General features: G+C 50.3%; 1 protein-coding gene across 1 annotated transcript; it reads right to left on the bottom strand.

The window, feature by feature from the left end:
• On the bottom strand, nt 1–14322 carry MRPL37 (mitochondrial ribosomal protein L37). Its single transcript, XM_045477486.1, has 7 exons — nt 13903–14322; nt 10982–11165; nt 10771–10886; nt 7636–7821; nt 5186–5343; nt 1992–2195; nt 1–223 (listed from the first exon to the last, which is right to left on the bottom strand). The coding sequence occupies exons 1-7, from the start codon at nt 14246–14248 to the stop codon at nt 146–148; spliced, it is 1272 nt and encodes a 423-aa protein (XP_045333442.1). The 5' UTR covers nt 14249–14322; the 3' UTR covers nt 1–145.
• Between the last annotated feature and the right edge of the window lie 37 nt (nt 14323–14359).

Here is a 14359-nt window from a genome sequence, read left to right as displayed (position 1 = left end):
CAGGCTCCAGTGCCTCTCAAGGGCTCTTTATTGGCAGCCAGACCAGGGGACAAGGGAGCACTCAGGCTCCGGGCAGTCACTGCCCTGGATGCAGGATCTTCCACGGGAGGGGCAAGGGGGCTCCAGACTCAGAGCGGTCCTTGGCTCACACGGCACCATGCAAATACAGAGCTAAAAACTTCCTGAATGTCTCTGGCTGGAAACCAGTCGGCCCAACAGGTTCCTGGAAAAAACACAGCCCATTAGGATCCTGCTACTAGGTTTAATGAAAACAAAGGTCGGTTTTATGTAAACCCTCAGACCTGGATAATCCCAGTCTCTTCCTCTCGTGGACCAAGAAGCGGCACCAGGGAGCTGGTACAAAGAGAGGACGGAGGGGCTGGGTTGGTGGACGTGATGCGCTCATAGTGCTTTCAGCCAGTTCGTCAGTGGGCACCGCCCTCACGCCTCATCCCTCTCACCTCAACCACGGTGAACAAATGGTCTGCTGACCCTTTCCGTTCCGGGGGACGATAATCCCTCACTAATCCACACACACAGATCAGGCCCCTTCTCCTGTACTGGGCCTATGCCCAGTGTTAGAAACCCAACGGAGGCTTGAATCTGGCTCTGCCCTCAAGGAGCTTGCGGCTGGGTGTTCGAACAGGGACAATAAACAGCAGTAGGGAAATGATGCTCAGGAAGCAGGGGAGATGACTCACTGACTCCCATACATGGAAGAGACCAGGTATGAATGAGTATTAAAGGGCAAGGAGAGTGGGCCAGAAAGGCAGAACAAAAGGCAGACGGCTTCACAGAGAGTACATGTGCCAGTGCAGAGGAGCGAAGAGAAGGGTGAGGCTGGAGCCCAGGGTCTGTGCTAGGGGGCGGGGTTGGGTTAGGAGCTGAACTAGACAGGCACCGAGGAGCCAGCTGAGCAACCAGGATGTGTCTGGCACTAAGTCAGTGTTCTAGAAGGGAGGACCCAGAAACGAGGAGGAGAGCAGGGTTAAGGGCAGAGACTGCAGGGGTAGCGGGTGTGGCTGCAGGTGACAGATAACGGTGTCTGGGGCCAAAGAGAAGGGCCCAGACGGGGGAGGGGTTTACAGGGAAGAAGCAGCACCGACAGGTACAAGAGATGTAACTATGCGGCTGCCGCACCGATGCTATTCGAGGGGCCGATACCAGCTCCGCACAGCACGTCTGCTCAGGCCCATGCGGGAACCCCAGCCGCAGACCCAGCAGCACCCCTACTCTGCTCTCTCGCAGCCCCCGATGCGCTCTTGTCTCTTCAGAGTGCTTATCGCTGCCTGACATTACAGCATTAATTTTAGACACCGCCGCCGCCCACTGCACAGGAAGCAGGCCTACACTCTGCCAGTGGAGCACGGAGGTGCGGTAGTGATGAGCCACCGGAAGAATCCCGTGTCCTTGGAATGAAATGAAGGAATGAATGCCTCGTCCACAGGCCCTGCCTCCGAAGAGCTTAGAGCTCAGTTTGATGGAGGAGAAAAACCTACAAACAGCTGACTGCAGAACAGCAGCAGGACTGTGCTATGATGGGGGAAACACGGGGGCTATGGGACCCACCCGAGACACTTAAGTGAGGCTGGCAGTGGGGTGCTGGGTCCTTATGCTAAACCTGGAAGGACAAGGAGGGGATGGCCAGATGAAAGAAATGGGGGCGGGGGGAGAAGCCTGCTTTACAAAAGCAGCAGCTCCTACTAAGACCCCAGGCTAGCAGCTGGGCACGCAGGGTGCCGTGAGGAGCCGGGTGTGGAGGGGGGCAGGGGGAAGCGGGAGGGGAGAGCCAGGGAGGGCCCAGGGTGGAAGGTGCCATTTTAGGTGACAGGCAGGGCTAAAGTAGCCCTCCAGGTAGAGATCCTGGGCAGGAAGTTCCTAAAGCCAGGGTCCCACTCGCAAGCATCCCTTCAACTCTACCCCTGGCTCACTCTGGGGAAACTGAGTCACAGCCCCGATCCAATCACAAGACTGGAGATGGCTGGACTTACCACCACCACCTTCTTTTTGATCACTGGGCGACACCAAAAATGCTGATAGAGGAGCTGGTCTGAGTCCACCCAGACCAGATTCTTGACGCCCTCGTTAGAGGCCAGGTCTGTGGTGTTCAGCTGTAACACCAGGAACTGGAAGACACGTCCATCGGTGCCCACGCTCTGCACAACTACCGGCTGCTCCAAAACTTTAGTGTCACTCTGAGAGGAAAAGGGGACAAGTAAATCAAACCAGAAACGCTGGGGTGTGAAGAACGGCACAGAACAGGCGGCTTCTAGTTCCGGCCTTTACAACAAACGTCTGCTCCCATTTAAGGGTTCCACCACGGGGCCATGAAAACAGAGTAAGTTGAGGGCACCATCCAGAACGAGGCCAGCCCTCCCTTCCCCAGCCTGGCTCTGCTGACGTGGCATCTCATGGTTAAGCACACGGAATAATCCCTGCTGCTGGGAGGTGATGACCCGGCAAGTGGCAAGAGTACAGGAAGGTGAGCTGGGAAGTTACCAAGAAATCCCTCAAACCTATGGTGTTACCTGATGGTAACGGCAGTGACGTCAGTTCCATCGAACGTTAACCTGGAGGGTCAGTGAACATATATAACCTCACTCAGTTCTCACTCTACTTGACAGATGAGGAAACCGAGACTCAGCAAGGCAAGTGACTTATCTGAAGTCACACAGACGTGTGGCGCCGAACACAGACTGGCCCACGCTCCGGCATGCTCACTTTCCACTTCTGCCTTGCTCCTGAGGGCCTGGCACCCTGGAAGGCTCTAAGCCTGCAGTTAGTTGCCTTACGTGGGCTTCGTGCTCCCGACGCAACTCCAGAACGTGTCAGATTCCTGGAGTGTCCACAGCACTGTGTCGGCACCAGGTTTTCCCCAGTCAACACATTTGCTAATGCTCTCTCAATTAGTGCCCCTTGGTAATAATAAGAACAGCAGCAACCAGTTACTGAAAGCCTCTCACGTGCCTGGCATTATACCAGTTTTACACAGAGTCACCTGTAATCTCATGATTCTAGCAGTCTATTCCCACTTCACAGATGAGGGTCAGAGAGGTGGTATAATCTGTTCCAGGTTGCCCACGAGACGTGAGCCAGGATCAGACCCCAAGCTACGAAATCACTTAAAACCCCATCGTGACTGACACCTAGCGCCCCACTGTATCTGACACTAGTACCTCTCTACACCCCTGGTAGTGTCCCAGCATGGATGACAAATTCTATGTTCACACCACTGAGACTTTGCGCAGAGTCCAGTTTGGTGACGACTACCCACGGGACAGAGATCCAACGGGCAAGCCCCATGAAGCAGAGCATCCTGGATTCAAAAATGCTGCCGACGTTCACCCCTCCGGGCTGAATGCGACATTAGGAATAGCTAATGTCAGACCTCAGTGTGGGCCACACCGGGACTGCTGGCCTTAGAAATACCTGTTCTTAGCTGCACGAGAAATAAATAAAAAGAAAAGTACCTCTAAGTGTTAGCTGAGAATTCTGTATTGACTCTTATCTCCCTCTACAGATCAATAAAACTGCAGGTAGTACATAAATTTCTCAGCAATTTTACCCTTTACATGGAGGCTCTTCCCATAATTGCTCAACTTCACATCCCCAGGAATAATTTGTACCTGGAGGGGGTGGGGAGGTCCCCTCTCCTACCCAACTGGGTGGCAATTAGCGTCAGCCTTGCTACCCGGGCTCTGCTGGCAACAGCTGGCACAGACGCTATGATGAGCTTGCAGACCTGGTACCTGGCATGTGACTGTCTGCTTCCTCCCCCGGCCCCAGAGTCGAGAGGCAGCATGTCCTTTGAAGCTAGAGGGATCAGGGCTCCAATGCCAGCTTCCTCACTCGACAGCCGTGGGATCTTGGGCAAGTCACCTAACCGTCCAGAGCCTTCATGAGTATGCAGTCAGAGAATGGGAATAAAGACAACAACCCTCAAGGATTGGAAAGTCACATGAAGATGTGACCGTGGCTAATCTCTTAGCTGTGTGACACTGGCAAAGTTACCTAGCCTCCCTGAGCTTCAGTTTCTCCATCTGTAACGTGAAGCTGACGGTATCTGCCCAGGGGGTTGCTACAGGGATCTGACAATGCAGTGGTTTTCAACCTTGAGCTTAAACCAGCATCACCCAGAGGGCTTCTCACAGCACTGGTTACTTGGGTTCCATCCCCAGTTTCTGATGCAGTTTTGCATTTCCACCAAGTTCCCAGATGATGCTCATGCAGCTAATCCACGACCACACTTTGAGAAACACTGACACAAAGAATCCTAACTAAACATCTGGCACGTGACAAATGTTCAATCTAGGCAAGGTCCATTCCACTCCCTATCTTATTTGGCTAACCACACCTCCACAAACCCACCTAGTTCCTAGACCAAGAAGGATGGGAAACAGAACACTGTGAGTTTCACTCCTCCGGGGGGGCCTCAGACCTGGGAGCTGGCAGCAACTCTCAGCACTCCTAATACACACCCATCCCACCCCCTCCCCGACTCCCCAGGATCCAGTGTCCTGGGCCTGCTCAGGGAATCCCCTACTGCCATTCCCTACTCCCTCCCAGGAGGCCTTTACTCCCCGGCCAGGCTCTCACCAATGTGGGGGCTAGCTCTGTGGGACAACTACTCAGCCTGCACGCTACACCATCCAGGTCTGAGACACTCTCTCAGAATCAAGGGGCTATCACCAAATGGCATCTGGGTCCCCAGAACCCGCCCTCACTTGGCAGGCAGGTCTGCACCACCTCTACTGCTCTCCTTCCTCCTGCCCAAAGGAGCCTTGTGCTCCAGGTCTGGTATCAGAGAACCGAGGCGGCGTCCCAGAGCACAAGTAACTGAAGCTGTAGGCGCTGGGTGCACCTAGTTCCGGTCCTCTCTCCCCCACTCACTGTGTGTCATGCTGGACAAGCTGTATTTGGTGGCATCGCTTGGGAAACGGGGATGACGAAGAAACCTTGTGGGCTATTTTGATCAACAAATGAGGTATCTTATGTAAAAACACAGGCACACCGTAGGCCCCCAACAGATGTCAGTTTACCCCTGTGGGGTGAGTGGAAGTGCCTCTCCCTGAAACTCCTCAGTCAAGCAAGGAATCCCCCCTGTGCCTCCCTTCTTTCCGTGAGCAGCGTAAGCAGGAGGCCAACAACACGTCAAGTACCTTGGAGGTCTTCTCCACATACCTACCCCATAGAGGCGCCGGGCCTGAGCCAGGGCATTGCCAAAGGCAAACAGGATCATCTTGGCCCGCAGGTGATCTGGTTGAAGGCGGTGTGGTTGTAAACTGGCTGTCTCCAGGAAATATAAGGTGTGGGGATAGGGGTAAGGATAGCCCTCCTGGAATCCTGCAAGGTACATAATCATGTGGAGGGGTGGAAAGGATGATCAGCCTGTCCCAAAGCCTGAGGAATGTCACCTGACCTTAGCTCCGTGCCAGGCACTACAGACTCAGTAAAGGCAGATGTTATCCCTACAGCTCGGGGGATGACAAACTATAGCCTGCCAGCCACATCTGGCCCCTCCCATTTGTGAAAATAAAGTTTATACTGGGACGTAGCCATGTCCACTCATTTATACAGTGTCTATGGAGTAGCTGTCACAGAGACCATCTGTGGCCTGCTAAACCTGAACTATTTACTATCTCTTTACTGAAAATGTTGCCAACCTGTGCCAGGTGATTCCTGCATGCTAGCTCTAACAACACCCCTTTCTCGCTCATTCAAGCACATAGGTGACAATGATGTCAGTAGAAGGAAACCTGAAATCTACACTAATTATATTTTTAAAAGCAAATCGTTTACGAAATTCCACACTTTATTATTAGCAATAAATAACTCACTTCACACCTCACAAGTGAGCTGCAAACACTGGCACTGAGAATCAAGGCTTAGCCCTTGTTATCCCAGCCACACAACCCTGCCAGGCCATCATTCTCATCCCCTGCACTGCTAGGAGTAAACCCTGGGTAGGCTGGCAGCTTCCGGAACAAGTAATCTGGCTCAGTGAAAGCAGGTGTGAAAAGGAGGAAGAAAGAGGCCGGGAAGACACTGGCTATGAAAATCCCAGAGGTGGGTGCCTGGGTGGCTCAGTAGGTTAAGCATCTTACTTTGGCTCATAGGTCATGATCTCAGGGTTCATAAGTTCGAGTCCTGCATCAGGTGAGCACAAGTCCTGCTTCGGGTGAGCCCTACTTCTCTCTCTCACCGCCCCCTCTTGCTCTCTGCCCCTCCTGGGATTCTCTCTCTGCCCCTTGCTCCCTTGTGCCCTCTCTGAAAAGAAAAGAAAAGAAAAGAAAAGAAAAGAAAAGAAAAGAAAAGAAAAGAAAAGAAAAGAAAAGAAAAGAAAAGAAAGAAAAAAGAAAATCCCAGAGGCAAGCGCTGCTTCAGACAGACAAGACTTCCCGTGGGCACTTCGGTGGGCCCTCCCCCTGCACCCAGCCTGAGACATGCACCAGGAACAGCAGCCAAGTGCAGCCTGCCACTACTTTTGAGAGGCTCAGTCTAGAGGGGAAGCAGACAGAAAAAGTGACCATCTCCACACGGAGGACATGTGAAGATATGGGGTGAGCCAGGGGCGGGGGGAGGACAGATGAAAGGCCTCTGACGACGCTGGAAGACCTCACAGCATTTCTGGGAAGAAGAGATTCCGAAGATGAACTGTGACAGATGAACTACTGAGGTGAAGGCAAAAAGAGGTGGACGGTCACAAATCTCAGGGAGAGGACGTGCCGGAGCCTCTGGTGAGAAGGGCTCCACGTGTTACACGTAGCTGGAATAACGGAGGGTCTGCGGGGTACGGGGGAGACAAAAGTAAGGTTGGTGGCTGGAGACAGGGGCCGAGGCCGGGCCTGGAGGCCCTCACGTGATAAGCTGAGGAGTTCCAACTTTACCCAACAGGCAACGGGGAGGTGGGCATGGAGGGCAGGATGGAATCTGCTTCAGAAGGGTGCCTCTGGAACCGGGAACCAGAGGGACTGACAGAAAACAGCCTAGGTCAGACCGGCCAGCTGGGAGGCTGTGGCAACAGGCTGGCCGAGAGTGGGTGGGGCTGCTGGAGGTTGTCACTGTGGAGATGACGGGAGGCTGGCAGGAAGACACTACACCTCACAGGGACAGACTGGATGGCACGAACAGCGGGCCTGCCCAGCCTGACACCCTCATTTCTGTCTTGGCTGCCTAGGGAGATGGTGGTGCCTTATTCGATGGAGCTTAGATGAACAGCCCCATTTGAGGCCTGTGGGGCTTCCTCAGTCCTAGCAGAACGTTGGCCAGAGTTTACAGGGTGCATAGAGAGAAGGGTGTCTCTCAAGAGACGTGTGAATAAAGGAAACACCTGGTGCCTGGCCAAAAGGCCCCCCAAAGATACCCATTCCAACTCTGATGCAACAGTTACCTCTCAGAGGTCAAAAGCAAAGTCAGCCTTTGAACTGAACCCCTTAACCTCCCTGAGTCTCGTTTCCTTGCCTACAAAATGGGGACAACAGTACCTGGCACAAAGGCTGCTACATGGCTCTTAGGAGAAAACGCGCATGAGGCACCCAGCGCAGACTTAGTAAGCATTCAATATATCCCTTCCCTTCAGAAAAAGCACGACCCTCATCTCCATGCTTCCTGGAAATGCAAGGCTTTGACGTTTACCTGTGTTGTCTTTCACATCATAAACATTGCATTCCTGAAGATCAATAGTGGGTGATATGGGATAGAAAGTCTCAAGAACATGATTCTTAGTAGCTTCAACCTCCTCCTTGGAGGCGATGGCGGGCAGTGGATCCTTGGTATTCAGTCGGGCTCCACTAGAACCACGGACCTGAAGGAGAAAAGACTCTAAAAGGGGAGAAAGACAATTAGTCTACCCTGGTCTAAAGCCTTACCTCAGCTCAGCCAAGTCTAGAGCCTTCACCCTGCCATGCTCAAGTCTTACCGCTGTCCTAGCTGATCAGCCTAATTGCAGAAAACAAAACTTTCGTTAAATGTTAACCCGGGGATTCTTGAGAAGGGGATCGATCGATGCACTCTTCTTCCTGTGTTCCCTGGCCAATGAGCCCTGAGGCCCGGCAGACTCTGTAGGTTTAGGGCTGCCCCACACAGATGTTCCCAAGCACCTGCTCTACACTGGAGACCCAGAAATGAATGACAGTTACCCTCTGTTCTCGAGAAGCTCACCAGGTAAGGTGCATACAAAAGTATGAGCCATATTCAGAGACAGTAGAGGTGGGGAAAGCCGGCCTCCTCTCAGAGGTCTGAGAATCCTTCTGAAAGTGGTGTGCCTTCAAACTAGCTTCCGACGGATGGATAAGAGTAGAACTTCTCAACTGTGGCACTATTCTCATTTTGGACCAGATAATTCTTCGGTGAGGGAAACTGTCCTGTGCAGCATCCCTCACCCTTACCCCCTAGATGCCAGCAGACCTCCCCGCTTTTCAAGTCATGACAATCAAAAATGTCTCCAGACCTTGCCACATCTCCCTCAGAGGGCAAAACTGCCCTTGGTTAGTTTACAGTTGGCCCAGGCAAAGAAAGGGAAGGAAAAACATTTTGGTTAAGGAAGAATAACCTGTGCAAAGGCACAGAAGTGTGCTCCTCCACGGCAGAGTTTAAGGAGACAAATCCAGGTGACTAGAGCGTGCTGTGACAGGGAGGGAGGGAGGGAGGGAGAGGGACTGAGACCAGAGGCTGAGGAGAAAGGCTTTATTAAACTCAGGAAAAAGGCCAAGTTGTCTTCAACAGCTGACAGTGAAAAAACTGTGCCAGTCAGAAAGCCTCACTTAGGTCGGATCAGCATATTTGCTACATGGAGACACAAGTTTATGAGGAAACAAACTCGCATCGGACTAATCAGCAAACCTGCCACCGTGAACATGTGCGGATGCCCTTCACGGAGGTCCCCACGGAAAGCTGCGTTGCCACCAGGCAAAATGTGCCTGAATGCCTCCCTGAGAGTGGCCTCCTGAAGATTCTCCACAGAGGCAAATCTTCCTCTGCTTTGGGTTTTTAGAAACAGTCAAATCATAATGTGATGGTAACAGATCAAGGGTAATGATCTTCTATGTCTAAAAGCTGGTTTGGCCAAGAGCGCTGTCATATAATTAGCGTGTGGTCTCCCTCACTGGGTATGTAAAACAGGGATGCTACATCTGTGGATGGATAAACTCTGATCTGCTTGTTAAAGTACATCATACCCACACCTCAAGAAGAGTTTCCTAAAGTATTTCCTGTTTCCTCACATGTAATCTGCAAGGAAGATAAATGTGCCCGGACCTCTCCTAACCTTGGGTTTTAGATTCTCCCCACAGACCACTCTAGTGTGGTTTCCAATTCAATTCCCTCCACATCCCTCCTCCAGTGACAGCTCCAAATGGGGCAGTTTAATTAGAGGTAATACTTGATGATGGGCCAACAAGTACTCCTCTATTAATGAGGATCACTAATTTCCTTAGTGGTGCCATTACCTCTGCAAAGCTGACTCCGTGCCAGAAAGTCCATACTCAAAGGGGCAAGCTGGAGAAACCTGACCAAGTAGATGTCCTGAAAATCCCAAAATCATTCCAGAGCTGGTTTCCCTGCTCCAGAACTCCACCAATCACAACACTGATGTGCTTTGAACATCCCTGAAACCCCTCAGCGTGGTAATCATTCGCCCATCCCTTTAGTCAGCACCTATCATGTGCCATGAACTGTTAAGACACCGCAGACAAAAATGAATAAGGCAAGGTCCCTGCCATCAGAAGTTCAGTCTAGTGGGGCAGATATTAGATATTAGAGAATTCCAATACAGTATAATACATGCTCTAATAAAAATAGGCATGATTGGCATAAGAAGCACAGAAAAGAACTAGCTAATCTCTGCATTCACATAGGAAGACAAGTAGAATTTAACCTTGCAGACAAGTAGAATTTAACCAAAGGAGGAAAGTAGAAAAGAACATTCCACACAGAATGTACAGCACAGTGCAAAAGCTGTCAAAGTTTCATGCCAAAAAGCTCCAGGTGGCTGAAGTGTAAATCTGGCCCGGGGATAGGGGCGCCTGGTCGGTTAAGCAGCCGACTTTGGCTCAGGTCATGATCTCGCGATCCGTGAGTTCGAGCCCCGCGTCAGGCTTTGTGCTGACAGCTCAGAGCCTGAGGCCTGTTTCAGATTCTGTGTCCCCCTCTCTCTGACCCTCCCCTGTTCATGCTCTGTCTCTCCATCTCAAAAATAAATAAAAAACTAAAAAAAAAAAAAAAAAAATTAAAAAAAAAAAAAATTTGGCCCGGGGATGGGGCTGAAGGTGGGGGTAACAGAGAAGGAGGTAAGACTAGAAAGACTAGTTGGTGGCCACATCACAGCGGCTCTGGATCCTATGATAAATGGTTTAAGCTCCTGGGAGACACTTAAGGATCTGAATCAGGGGAGGGAAGTGCGCTTTAGAAAGATCACTCTGGCAGCTACGTGGAAAATGGATTTGGAAAAGGAAGAAAGCATGAATGGGGTAAGAAGGCTCTTGCAATCCAGTATGAGCTTTGTGAAGGCAGAGATAGACTGTGCTTCATCACTTCTTATCTTCAACATTTAGGCACTCATGGGCACTCAACAGATAGAGATGGTTGAATTAAGTCTTGGGAAAAAGTGACTAAAACCAAAAAGACTGGCCTGTGGCTAACGATAGGAGGAGGTGTCTGACCCTACAAATTGGTCTGTGAAGGATGGAAATGAGCACAGGTATGGAGGCGGTGGTGGTGAGCTGGTAGTCAGGCTAAAAGTAGAAAGATAAAATACAGACCAAGATGACTAACCTCGATTCCAGGTGGTGGATAACGTGTAGTTTTTGGCACAGATCCGCCTGGCCAGAGAGGGATGCTTGAGAATCTGGGATTTACACAGCTGTATCAGACTGTCCACAATGACTGGGCTTGGAGGAAAGAAGAAACATTTGGAGCTGTAAAGCAACAGGTTGACTCCCAAGATCCATTGACTGGAAATCTTATTGACTTGGGGGAAACTCACCAGTAGGTCTCTCTCTTGGGGGTGTCTTCAGTGGAGTGCCAAAGACGGGCGTGAAAGATCACATTCAGAATGCGTTCATCTTGGTTCTCTATGTGGTTCTTTGGATCATCAACAAGGCTAAGCACTTTCTTGGGAAGGCCTTCTATTAATTTGGCCTTGGTTAGCCACAGGGCCTGCTTTACACCTTTGGGGTAATCAGTTACAAAAACCAAAAAAACAAAAATGTGATTCAATAAGAATTGCTTAAGTCTGCCAACAGCATCTTAGGGAAACGTCTGTCTTGAGAGAGACAGGATTTGTACTGTGACATCTGAGGAGTCAGAACTAAAATAAGAGTGAACGCCAGGACCGCCAAATTTCAACTCAACTTCAGGAATGACTGCCTACCTAAGGATGGTCAACAGTTGACTGAGGCAGTCGATGCCTGCACAGGAGGAATTCAAACAGCAGCTAAGATGGCTGGGGTCGTAAGGCTAAATCTTGCAGGAAAGTGTCTGTCTGTTGCCTGCAAGATTCAGACTCTAGACTCTGGGACTAGATCGACAGATGCCAACATTTCAAATCCTAGATCCCTTCTATTAACCCACACCAAAATCCCTGATTGGAAAAGCCCATGACAGTGGGCTGGTGACTGCTTTGGGTAGCAGGCTACTCATCCCAGATGGGAAAACACCACTGTTTCAGAGATAGATCTTCATTTAAAAGCTATGTCTGGCATTAATGGAGCCTAGGGTACTTTGGGGGAGACATCTTCAGGCAATTTCCTTTGTGCTAATAAATGAAATGCTATAAGGGCAATGGGACTTCTCTTTCAGCCTTGCAGGCCTTGAGAAATACAAACATTTAAAAATGTAACTTCTGGATTTTGTGGTGCACCAGAAAAAGCCCTGAGTGGGAGTCAGGTAACCTGAATTTTAGTTCTGACACTGCCACTGTTTCTTAAACTTGAAAATATTAAAAAAAAAAATTTTTTTTTAATTAAAAAAATTGAGATTTGGGGGCACCTGGGTGGCTCAGTTGATTGAACATCCAACTCTTGTCAGGTCATGATCTTAAGGTCATTATATCAAGTCCCAGGATGGGCTCACTGCACTCTCCAGTGGGCATGGAGGCTGCTTAAGATTCTCTCTTCTCTCTGCCTCTGTCCCTTCCCCGCTCGCTCTCTCAAAAAAATAAATAAATAAATAAAATTGAGATTTTTATGGTTCACTAGGATACGAATAATATGTAATAATTACAGATGCCATTTACTGAGCATCACCGTTTACCTGTGTCAGGTACTTTATCTACAAGTTGGATGTGATTTTATGGAATGGAGGAGATCCATCTGGAATCCATTATAGGATGGATTTTATGAAACTCAGAGACTAAGGAATTTACTTCAAGTTACACACCCCGAAAGTGATGGTGGGGAGGACAACGTGAGTCTGTCTACCCTAAAGCCTGGTAATGTTCCCGGGGTCACTCAAGGGTACCAAGTCTTGTGAGGTCCATCATAACACCTTGGTAGGGCAATGGAAGTGTTTAGATGCTGTAAAGTCAGTTTTCAGGAATGGGTCTGATGGGCTTAAGAGACTGGCTGGTTGACTTAAGTTTTTGTCAAATCAAGGATTTACTCTCTGGCTTAGTCCGAAAATCCTGCCAGGTCTTTGTTTCTTAACTACTCCTTGGCAAATACTGCTCCCACTGAACCTGACCATTTTGTGTTTTTAGAACCAGAATCTGCACAGTAATTTGGGGACTAAGGAAGAACAGGCAAGAATACAGAAAGGGGGGACACCTGGGTGGCTCAGTCAGTTAAGCATCCAACTCTTGATATCAGCGCAGGTCGTGATCTCCCAGTTCGTGAATTCAAGCCCTGAGTCTGGCTCTGCGCGGACGGTGAGAAGACTGGTTGGGATACTCTCTCTCTCTCTCTCTCTCTCTCTCTATCTCTCTGCTGCCCACCCCCTGCCCACTGCTTCTCCACCTCCCCCCACCAAGCGCTGGCACTCTGTCTCAAAATAAACTTAAAAAAAATAATAATAAATAAATATACATATATATATATATATATATATATATATATACATACACACACACATATATATGTGTATGTATATATATATATATATATATATATATATATATATATATATATGGAAAGTGACTCAATAAAAGAAGCCCTCCCACCCCCCACGGACCCTGTAAAATAATTTCTGGTACTGCTCTAGACACACAGACTGGTTTCATTCAGCTCCGTCATTCTGACCTGCTCTTAGCAAGAATGAGGTGGGGAGGTGGGGGAAATAGGCTAGATGGCTTTTAGGTCCAAATCCCTTCCTTGAGAACACCTCAGCTCTGACCTTTGACAAAGGACACTGATCTAGGAAACCAGATACGTAGCCCTGGCTTCACTATTAACCCACAGGGCATCTCTGGGCAAATCACATCCCTCTCTGTTACATTCACCAAGCCTGGGAAATGAGGCCATAGGCCAGGCGATTAAGCACGCTTTCAGCTACGACTTTCCACTATAAACTCCCTCCACCTATTTCTTCAATGTAGTTATGTGTCCAGGGTGTTAAGAGCTGCAAGGGTCAATGTGGTCCAACTAGTCAAAACCACTCAGTTCACAGAAAAGAGAGGCTCTGGAAGGTTCAGCCACTTGCCCCTAATGACTGAGATTTAGATAGAGGCACGGCTAGGGCAGAAACCAGGTCTTTTCACCTCGCCACTCAACCTAATATTCGCTCACACAAGCACAGCACTTCACATCCCACTTAACCCTGAAACCCTCAGAAGACGTAATCACTACCGGCCCCATTTCGCAAAAGAAACCGAGCCCCACAAAGTTTCAAGGTCTTGACTAAGGCCACAGAGGGTCGGGGTCGGTGCTGGGCGGAGGAACAAGGTCCCTCCTACTGGTCCTAGGGTCTCACCCTCGAGGAGGCGGCATCGGTGGTGGAAGACGTAGCAGGCCCGATCCTTGTACAGCGGCTGCTCGTGAATCGGGGTTGGGCGGCGGAACTTTGGGTGCGTCCAACCAGGGTCCCAGGGTGGGAAGACCGGCCGCGCCAGCCCGGGCATGAAGTGCATCTTCCCAGCGTAGGTGATGGGCTCCAGTCCAGGGATCTCGTACACCCTGTCCAGGGGAGGAGGCTCGGGCTTCCGCGTGGAGCGCACGCCCCACTCGTACGCCCCGCGTGTCGGGGTCCCGCAGCCCCCAAGACCGAGCGGCCCAGGGCGAGCCAGTGCACGCCTCGCGGGCCCCGACGCCAACGCCATCCCGACTTAGTTTCCTCAAGACCTCCAACTGGACGCCGCCATATTCCCGCGCGCAAAGCCTGCTGGAAGCGAAAGGGGCGGGATGCCAAGGCTCGTTTTATGATTGGCATC

Source organism: Leopardus geoffroyi, chromosome C1 (assembly GCF_018350155.1).
Source record: "Leopardus geoffroyi isolate Oge1 chromosome C1, O.geoffroyi_Oge1_pat1.0, whole genome shotgun sequence".
Taxonomy (NCBI): domain Eukaryota; kingdom Metazoa; phylum Chordata; class Mammalia; order Carnivora; family Felidae; genus Leopardus; species Leopardus geoffroyi.
The sequence above is the reverse complement of the archived record's forward strand: the minus strand, read 5'-3'. Positions and strand labels throughout refer to the sequence as shown.

What these genes read in the sequence shown, in the direction of transcription:
- MRPL37 (XM_045477486.1), bottom strand. Translation starts at nt 14,248, where the DNA reads ATGGCGTTGGCGTCGGGGCCCGCGAGGCGTGCACTGGCTCGCCCTGGG. An exon ending in CCGATGCCGCCTCCTCGAGG is followed by an intron (nt 11,166 to 13,902) that starts GTGAGACCCTAG and finishes ATTACCCCAAAG; the next exon opens with GTGTAAAGCAGGCCCTGTGG. An exon ending in TCAAAAAGAAGGTGGTGGTG is followed by an intron (nt 224 to 1,991) that starts GTAAGTCCAGCC and finishes TGTTTTTTCCAG; the next exon opens with GAACCTGTTGGGCCGACTGG.